The sequence below is a fragment of the Jaculus jaculus genome, chromosome 9 (genome assembly GCF_020740685.1).
Source record: "Jaculus jaculus isolate mJacJac1 chromosome 9, mJacJac1.mat.Y.cur, whole genome shotgun sequence".
In the NCBI taxonomy this organism is placed as follows: domain Eukaryota; kingdom Metazoa; phylum Chordata; class Mammalia; order Rodentia; family Dipodidae; genus Jaculus; species Jaculus jaculus.
This window is the reverse complement of record NC_059110.1, coordinates 86,606,492-86,615,659: the sequence shown is the minus strand read 5'-3', so window position 1 is coordinate 86,615,659 and position 9,168 is coordinate 86,606,492. Positions and strand designations below refer to the sequence as shown.

General features: G+C 51.1%; 1 protein-coding gene across 6 annotated transcripts; it reads right to left on the bottom strand.

The window, feature by feature from the left end:
- Positions 1 to 261: 261 nt before the first annotated feature.
- On the bottom strand, positions 262 to 8,253 carry Proca1 (protein interacting with cyclin A1). Of its 6 annotated transcripts, none has more exons than XM_045157957.1 (5): positions 8,118 to 8,253; positions 4,012 to 4,137; positions 1,385 to 1,514; positions 1,016 to 1,165; positions 262 to 939 (listed from the first exon to the last, which is right to left on the bottom strand). In XM_045157957.1, exons 1-5 carry the CDS (start codon positions 8,122 to 8,124, stop codon positions 291 to 293), a joined length of 1,062 nt encoding a protein of 353 aa, XP_045013892.1. In that variant the 5' UTR covers positions 8,125 to 8,253; the 3' UTR covers positions 262 to 290. The 6 variants fall into 6 exon arrangements, with proteins under 6 accessions (XP_045013892.1, XP_045013890.1, XP_045013891.1 ...); XM_045157955.1 differs by lacking the exon at positions 8,118 to 8,253 and adding an exon at positions 7,012 to 7,190; XM_045157956.1 differs by lacking the exon at positions 8,118 to 8,253 and adding an exon at positions 7,012 to 7,190 and having other exon boundaries at positions 4,051 to 4,137.
- Positions 8,254 to 9,168: the final 915 nt, after the last annotated feature.

Below are 9,168 nucleotides of genomic sequence, written 5' to 3'. Positions count from 1 at the left end.
GAATAGCATTGCATAGTGCTACCTGTCCCACAATCACACACAACCCTATCTCCCAGAGGCAGGAAACCCACCCTTACCCCCATCCCAAACATTCTCTTCCACCCTGGTTCTAGGATAGTACCAAGAAACAGCACTGCCCTCCCCTCTCACCTACCTTCCCACTGACTTCCTCCTTGAAAGCAGAATTGCCTTTGAGAACCCATGGCCCCTGGTTCCAACAGCTGCCTCCCCCAAAAAGAGGTATTAATGGAGAGAAAACAGTAGGTTTGATACCATTTATTCTTTACTCATCACCCTGGCCTCAGCTGTGATTGGGGCTTGGACACTGGGGGAGATTTTCTTTTGGTAACCTTCTTGGTTTGTGAGTTTTTTGTTCCATTCTTCTTGGCCTGGGCGGTACACTTCTCTCTCTTCTTGGGCGATGATGACTCCACAGCATCCTCACTGGAGGGCTCCTCCTGGCCCCGGTCATTGTAACTGTCCTCACTCTCCAGTTCTTCTCGGCTTTCTGGGCTGGACTCTGATGTCCTGGCCAACTCTCTGGGGCTTACTGATCTACTCAAGTCTGCAGGTGAAGACTCTGATTTCACTGGGCTTCTCTTCTTAGTCAGCTTACTTTTCTTGACTTTCTTCTTCAATTTTGCCTTCTCATCCATCATCTCATCTTTTTCTTTTTTCTTCTTTACTTTTTGGATGACCTTGTTGCCCTGGCTCTTCTCTGTGGGGCTGTCTGAGCGCCAGATGGTGATGGGCACTGCTAACTCAGGAGTCCCTGGGCTGATGTCTGGGTCAGGAGGTGTGGCAATGGGAGCCACTTGCATCAGTATGGGAGACTGGCTTTCTTCCTCCTCCTCCTCCTCATTTAGATCATCTGCTACACATTCATGGTGGATGGGATGGTGGATCACTGCCACAGAGACAGGCCTATAGCTTTTGTACCTGGGAGAAGGGGACAGGAAGAGATTAAAGGTGCTGGAGCTGGAGTGGCACCCCCCATCAGGCAGCTGGCACTCACCAGCCATTCCAGGACCGCTCCATACACTCATCTGAAATGAGCTCAAAACAAGGGGTATGGATGATGTTGAAGCAGGTTGAGCCCCCATCTCTCGAGCAGGTCCGGCCCACATCTTGGGAACTGCTGCTATTTGCCTTCTCTGAATTCAGCCTGCCACACACCAGACAGCCTGGCTCCCATACCTCCATGACTCCCCCAGGGGCCCAAGAGGGATAGCCAGCTGCTGTCAGGCTGCCAAAAGACCTCCCCATTCACTGTTCTTGGAGCAGATTAGGGTTTGCAAGTTAGGGCTGGGCTGACACTTTCAGACCAAAGCTGGAGAGAGAAACCTGAGGGAGAGAATGGGTCCCCCGTGAAGGGGGCCCTCACCTAGAGTCACAGTCACAGTGGCTGATAGTGTGGAGGTGCAGGTTATGGTGGCCATAGTCCGAGAAGGGATGGATGATATGCCCAGCGCACGGCTTATGTTTCCAGCAGCACCTTTCAGTCTTGCATTCACCTAGGGGTGGAGGAGTCTGGGTCACTTGGGGGCAGCAGAGGACACACCTCAATGTAAAGACCTTGCCAGATTCACCTGCCAGCCACCACCTGTGTCCCCCATCCTGAACTGTTCTACATCAGAAGCAGTGACTTTAAAAAGTCACTAGCCAGGCGTGGTGGTGCACACCTTTAATCCCAGCACTTGGGAGGCAGAAGTAGAAGGATCACTGTGAGTTCAAGGCCACCCTGAGACTACATAGTGAATTCCATGTCAGCTTGGGCTGACATGAAAAACAAAGTCACCAGAGGTCCCACCACTGCTTTGTCTCTTAGCCACTGCATGAAACTGCCTACTCCTTTGACCCCCCCCCCAAAAAAAAAAAAAACGATGCCACCTCTAGTAAAAGGGAGATCCCAGGTCTTTGTCTCTTCCTTGGGATCCACCCTCCTGAGCCCTCCACTGACCCTTGCTGCCCTCATCAACTGTAATACAATCCACAGCATGGCAGATAAGGCGAGGGCCCAAGGCTGCAGCTTAGTTCAGACATCTGTCCTGCCTAGGCTCAGCTAATAGCTCCTGATGCACTCTGGTGGTAGGGTGGTCTGAGCCTGGAAGGGTCAGGCCTTTACACAGTATGCTCCTTCTGACTTGTGCCTTCTTGTTCCTGTCTCTCTGTTTTTCTCCCTCATGACTCCTTTCTCTTCATTTTCCCCTAGAATTTGTTTTGTTTTTTCAAGGCAGGGTCTTACTCTAGCCCAGCCTGACCTGGAATTCACTATGTGGTTTCAGGCTGGCCTGGAACTCATGGCAATCCTCATACCTCTGCCTTTTCCTTTGTGCTGAGATTAAAGGTGTGCGCCACCACATCGGCTCCCCCCACCTTTTTTTTTTTTTTAATTTTTTGAGGTAAGATCTTACTTTAGCCCAGGCTGACCTGGAATTCCCTATGTAGTCTTAGGGTGGCCTTGAACTTATGGCAATCCTCCTACCTCTTCCTTATCCCTTGTTCTTTACTTATCAAAATCTCATTCTTACCAGACATGCTTGACAGTACATGCCTTTAATCCCAGCAGTAGGGAGGCAGAGGTAGGAGGATCATAGTGAATTCCAGGGCTCCAATCACCACTGACTAAAGGATAAGCCTGTTGGATGACTCCATGTGCCTTTCACACTGCCCCCCCCCTTTTAAAAATATTTCATATGTATATATTTGAATGAGAATGGGCTCACCAGGGCCTCCAGCCAATGCAAATGAACTTCAGACACATGCACCCCCTTATGCATCTGGATAACATGTGTCCTGGGGAATTGAACCTGGGTCCTTTGGCTTTGCAGGCAAATACCTTAACCATTAAGCCATCCCTCCAGCGCCCCTCCCCCCCATTCTTTTTTGAGGTAGGGTCTCACTGTAGCTCAGGCTGACCTGGAATTCACTATGTACTCTCAGGCTGGCCTTGATCCTCCTACCTCTGCCTCCCTACTGCTGGGATTAAAGGTGTGCACCACTATGCTGTCCCACCTCCTTTCTCCCCAGTCTCACACATCAACCAGAGAGCAAAGAGCCTTACTATAGGCTCCCTCCCCTGGCATCACTGTGCTGCAGGAAGAAGTAACAGGTTCCATGTCCTGGTAGGGGGTACTAGTTAGCTAACTTCCCTAAGAGACCAAGAAGACCATGCCCTTATCTAGCTCCCATGAGGGGTGGGACTAAGGCAGGACATCACATCTGCTACCAGCAAGACTTACTTAACCCAGGCCAGACCAAGGGCATGGAAGTCCAAGTAGTTATAAAGCACTTGAGATAGACAGCAGCATGGTCCCAGGCTTTCCCCACATTCTGCCTTCCTTTTCCCACACAAGACTGTGAGGCTCCCAGATCCCCAAGATACCCCTGACCCACTTGGTGACCTCCTTTTCTTTCCTTCTGTGCCCTTTCCCCCAGGGGAAATAGGAGGGGATGTGTGTGACAGGACCTTGGAACATCACCCCTGCTCGAGTTTTTCCACACCATTGAGTTGTGGGGCAAAGGGCAGCATAGAAGCATATGCTTTAAACGTGGACTCAGCCAGGCATGGTGGCCCACGCCTTTAATCCTTGCACTGCAGAGGCTGAGGTAGGATTGCTGAGTTTGAGACCAGCCGGGGACTACATAGTAAATTCTAAGTCAGCCTGGGCAACAGTGAGACCCTAACTTGGAAAAAAATAAACAAACTTAGAGCCAGACAGGCTTGAATCTTGTTTCTGTCACTTATGAGGATAACCTAGGGCAAGTTAGTTCTCTGAGCCTCCCTTACACACAAAGTAGGGTAGTGGCAGTATCTATTTTGAGAGTCATTAGGGAGACTTGATTTGTGTTTCAAAGATGGATGTACTACAAAATTCTACAAAGGAAAGGGGTGGTAGTCATGGCCTGGCATTCATAAGGAACTGTGAGGATGGGGCAGCTGGGTAATCCTAGAAGGGTCAGGGTAGCAGCTTTCCCAGACCCCTGTGGCTACAGATCCCTTGTACTCACCTTCAGAGGAGAAAGTAGACAGGTCAGTGCTAGACCCACCTTCAGAGGAGAAGGTAGACAGGTCAGTGCTGGATGACACCCTAGCCAGAAGCCGTCCTCTCTTCCAGCTGGGCAACCTGTCTGTATCTGAGAGAACAAAGTAGCAGCTGCTGCCATTCATAGGGATTTTTTTTTTTTTCTGAGAAGCTCTAGGTGTCAGGACTCAACTGCATCCTGGAGATTTATTTTTTTTAATATTTTTGTTGTTTATTTTTATTTATTTAAGAACAAGAGAGAGAGAAAGAGGGAGAGAGAGAGAGAGAATGGACACGCCAGGGCCTCCAGCCACTGCAAACAAACTCCAGACACGTGCACCACCATGTGCATCTGGCTAACGTGGGTCCTGGGGAACTGAGCCTCGAACCGGGGTCCTTAGGCTTCAGAGGCAAGCACTTAACCGCTAAGCCATCTCTCCAGTCCCATCCTGGAGATTTAGAAACCAAGTCCCAGCTAGGTGTTGTGGCTCACACGCTTAATCCCAGCACTCTGGAGGCTGAGGTAGGAGCACCATGAGTTCAAGGCCAGCCTGGGCTATAGTGAGCTCCAGATCAGCCTAGGCTATATAGTAAGACCCTGTCTCAAAACAATACTAATCACCAAATCAGGAGGTTCATGATAGTGCAATGCAGATACAGGGAGCACAGAACAAGGGCCACCTACCAACACTGGAGGGGTGAGGGTGGTAGAAGACTTACTAGAAGGAACATAGAGCTTGGATGATGACTAGGAGTGAGCTGGGATCTGGGCAAGGAGGGACAGCTCCAAAATTTATTTCAGGAGAGGCACCTGGGAAGACATCCAACCCTTCCTAGTGCTGAGGTTGGATCCTGGGGATTCATGTGTGCTAGGCAGGTGCTTTGCCACTGAGCTAGCTACCTCCATACTGCTAGCTTTGTCCTTGAGGAGTCAAATGAGCTCCATGCTTATGAAAAAGAAGCCTGGAGCAGGATGTGGTGGTACATGCCTATAGTCTTAGCACCTAGGAGGGGAGGCAGGAAGATCAGAAATTCCAGGGCATCCTCAGCTACCTAGAAGTCTGAGGCCAGCCTGGCTACATGAGACCAAAACAAAAAAGCTGCAGGACTTTTAGGAGGCCCCAGTGGTTGCACAGCCCCTCCAGTTTCCCACAGCAAAGGAAGTATGTAAAATTCATTAAATGGGGGCTGGGAAGATTTCTCAGTGGTGAAGGTGCTGGCCTGCTAAGCCTGACAGCCTGAGTTCAATTCCCCAGTACCCATGTAAAGCCAGATGGACAAAGTAGTGCATGTGTCTGGAGTTCATTTGCAGCAACAAGAGATCCTGACATGTCCATACTTTCTCTGTGTCTCTTTCAAATCACTTGTTTTTCTTTTCCAGGCAGGGTTTCATTCTAGCTCGGGCTGACATGAAATTCACTATGTATAGTGTCAAGGTGGCCTCAAACTCATGGTGATCCTCCTACCTTTGCCTCCAAAGTGCTGAGATTAAAGGTGTGTTCCACCACACCTAGCAAATATGTTATTTTTATTTATGTATTTGACAGAGAAAGAGGGAGAGAGAGAGAATGGGCACACCAAGGCCTCCAGCCACTGCAAATGAACTCCAGACATGTGTACCCTCTATGCAATGTGGGTCCTGGGGAATTGAACCTGGGATAGCCAGACATAGTGGCACACACCTTTAATCCTAGCACTCAGAAAGCAGAGGTAGGAGGATTGCCATGAGTTTGAGCCCACCCTGAGACTACATAGCGAATTCCAGGTCAGCCTGAGCTGGAGTGAGACCCTACCTCAAAAAAAAAAAAAAAAAAAAAAAAGTCATCTGCAGACCTTTTTGTTTTATTTTATTTATTTATTTTTATTTCACTCTGTAGCCCCAGTCAGGCCTCCCCAGTGCTAGAAAGACACTGCTCTTTTGGCCTGCAGAGGACAGAGGAGAGCAGTGACCAAAGCAGCAATCCACAGCTCGTGAAGCAGTGGCTGCGGCTGGACACAAAAGGACTTCAAAAGGAATGGATTCGGGAGCGTAGGGGGGGAGAGCTTTAAATGAAAAGAAAAATCTTGCTGAGCGTGGTAGCCCACGTCTTTAGTCCCAGCACTCAGAGGCAGAGGTAGGAGGATTGCCATGAATTTGAGGCCACCCTGAGACTACATAGTGAGTTCCAGGTCAGCCTGGGCTAGAGTGAAACCCTGCGTAGAGAATCAAAACAAACAAAAAAAAAAAAGAATCTTGTAGTCTCTTCCTTGATTGGGGCATTGATTAGAGCAGAGGCCTAAGTAAAAACTCACAGCTGATGCTAATTTTTACAGAATCCTACCTGTGCTGGAATCCTACCTGTCCTCCCCAGCAAAGGATAGGCACCAGAACAGCCAAAATGGGTAGGAAGGGAGGAAAGAAAGAAAGAAAAGGAGGGAAGAGAGCTAGACGTGATGGCGCACACCTTTAATCCCAACACTTTACCTCAGCTGAGGTGGGAGGATCACCGTGAGTTCAAGGCCAGCCTGAGACTACATAGTGAAATCCAAGTCAGCCTGGGTTACAGGGAGACACTACCTCCAAACACCTGTCTGCCCCCCACAAAAAGAAAAAGAAAACCAAAAAAAAAAAAAAAAAAAAAGGAAAGAGCGGGGAGTAATTATAAGCCCTGATCTCCCGAGACATGCCTTCCAGCCCCGCCCCCATTTTGGAGGTGATTGTGATGTCACGTGTGGAATCCCTGGACTCCTTCCAGCCCTCAAGGTCAATGGAACCGTCCATCCCAGCCCTGGCTCCGTTTGGGCAAAGGACCAAAGGCTCCAGCCAAACTGGGCGCCTCAGGGGCGGCGGCCTGAGCTATGTCTTGCATGCCTGCAAGCAGGAAAGAGTTGCAGCTTTTAACTCCAAAGCGACGGTCCCATCCCACTCACAGGGCCTAGGGTTAGGGTCCAGGCTCCAGGAGAGCCGCGACGAAGAGCCCCCCAGCCCCGCCCCGGCCCTCCTTACCGGAGCTGTCGCTCTTGTCCCACACATCAGCTTTGCACCGAATCTTTTCCTCAGTCCACCTTCTAATCGTCAGTGTAGTCCTGACCCACATCGCTTTCGGCCCAGTTCTTGTACGGGACTCGACCTCGCAGAGCTCAACCTTGCCCACCTGTCGACTGCAGTCTAGCTTCGCCCCAGCCCAGCCCCTAGCTCCGCCTCATGCTTGCCCGGTGCCCCCGCCCGCCTCCCCCCGCCCCGTCCAAGGTTGCGTCGTCTTCCCGGCCTGGGGTCTAAGCGTCAGCCGGGTTCTACATCCGGGGCCTCCAGCTCCGTCCAGGCCCTGCTTGGTGTCACCTTGAACGCCGGGCCCTCCGGTAACCGTCACCTTGCAGGCGCAGCCCTCAATCCCATCCCTAGCTCCCGTCGGGACCCAGCCCGGTTCAACACCCAGACCTTTCACCCCGCCCTCAAGCCCGAGCCCCCGAGCTCGCAAGCCTGGCCCCTCCCCCTCCATTCTGGGAGCCTCGCACCCGGCGCGACCCCCCCCCCCCGCCCCCCGCCTTTCGAATCCCCGCGCAGCCCCGAGGCCCGCCCGGCCCTCCCGGAGCGCTGCGGCCGGCGTGAACGCACGGGCGTGGCGCCGCGCGCATCCGTCCCAGCTGCCCCTGACCGGTGCCCTGGCTCTTCCTTCCAGACGCGAGGCCTCCCACCCATCCCCAGAACCACGACGGGCAGCCACCCCAGCTCCACCTTCAGCGGTCACCCCGAGTCCCATTCCATGGGCCATCCTGTCCAAGATCACATAATACTCATTTTCCTGTCCAGAAATCAGGGCCGGCCTACGTTCATGGTAAGGTCATTCCAGTAACACATTCTTCATCTTCAAACACAGCATCCACGAGTCATCTGTGTATCACACACACACACACACACACACACACACACAGTGACACAGAAAAATCTACTCGCTACACAAGCGCACAGCGAACAGAACGTGGAACAACCCAAACTGGTAACTCACACCTGTGAGTACGGTGGTGGCCCAGGGAGCCCATTACTCTGTAGGAAGAGATGGTAAATAGTTATAAGGCCTTACGAAACAGCTGCCTGACAGACATTACACATACCTTTCATTTTCTCCCCCAAACAGCTTCCAAAGCCACAATATGCCTCAAAAGGGAGAGAACAGGCCGGGTGTGGTGGCGCACGCCTTTAATCCCAGCACTCGGGAGGCAGAGGTAGGAGGATCGCCGTTAGTTGGAGGCCACCCTGAGACTCCATAGTGAATTCCAGGTCAGCCTGAGCCAGAGTGAAACCCTACCTCGAAAAACCAAAAAAAAAAAAAAAAAAAAAAAAAAAAGGGAGAGAACAGGAAAGGCTGTTCCTCAAACAATCCCCTCAAGGTCAAGGACACTTCCTGCTGCCGCCACATAACCTCAATTTTCTTTCATTCTGACCCAAGAGCTGAGTGTGTAGGGCCATTGCCCAGACTTTCCTTCCATCTCTAAGACCAGCATTAGCGTAGAAGCTGGAGGGAGCGAAGTGTGGAGAACAGCTAACCCTTCCTGGACAGTGTGCCACTGGACTGGAAGAGTAACCACTTGCTGACTAGGAGCCAGGCGATGTGTTCAAATCTCAGCCCTCCTCAGTCTACCAGGATGGCATAAAGCCAGGTGTTCCTCCTGGATGTCTGAAGTTCTTCAGGCAGACTCTATTACTTGGGTCTAGACACCAGCAAGGAGCCAGGGTCTTTCTTGGTCACTGTTCCCACAAACTAATTGAGCTAGTTAGATTTTCTGAGCTCTTCTTATGTGTCAGGGCTTTATCTTGTTTCAACCACACACCTCATGAATTATGATCAGCCCTATGCCAAACAGAGAATTGGAGCACATGACTTTTCATGGTTCAGAGGTCCTGGGCTTGGAGAGATGGCTTAGCAGTTAAAGGTACTTGCCAGTGAAACCCAAGGGTCCAGGTTCTATTCCCCAATACCCACGTAAAGCCAGATGCACAAGATGATACATGTGTCTGGAGTTCATTTGCAGTGGCTAGAGGCCCTGGTGCACCCATTTTCTCTATCTGCTTTGCTCTCTCTCTCTCTCAAATAAATTAATAAATTTAAAACAAATGGCCAGGCGTGGTGATGCACGCCTTTAATCCCAGCACTCGGGAGGCAGA

Coding starts and splice junctions, on each gene's coding strand:
- Proca1 (XM_045157955.1), bottom strand. CDS start 7,102: ATGTGGGTCAGGACTACACTGACGATTAGAAGGTGGACTGAGGAAAAG. Junction 4,138..7,011: donor GGACAAGAGCGACAGCTCCG/GTAAGGAGGGCC, acceptor TTGTTCTCTCAG/ATACAGACAGGTTGCCCAGC. Junction 1,515..4,011: donor GTCTACTTTCTCCTCTGAAG/GTGAGTACAAGG, acceptor CTCCACCCCTAG/GTGAATGCAAGACTGAAAGG.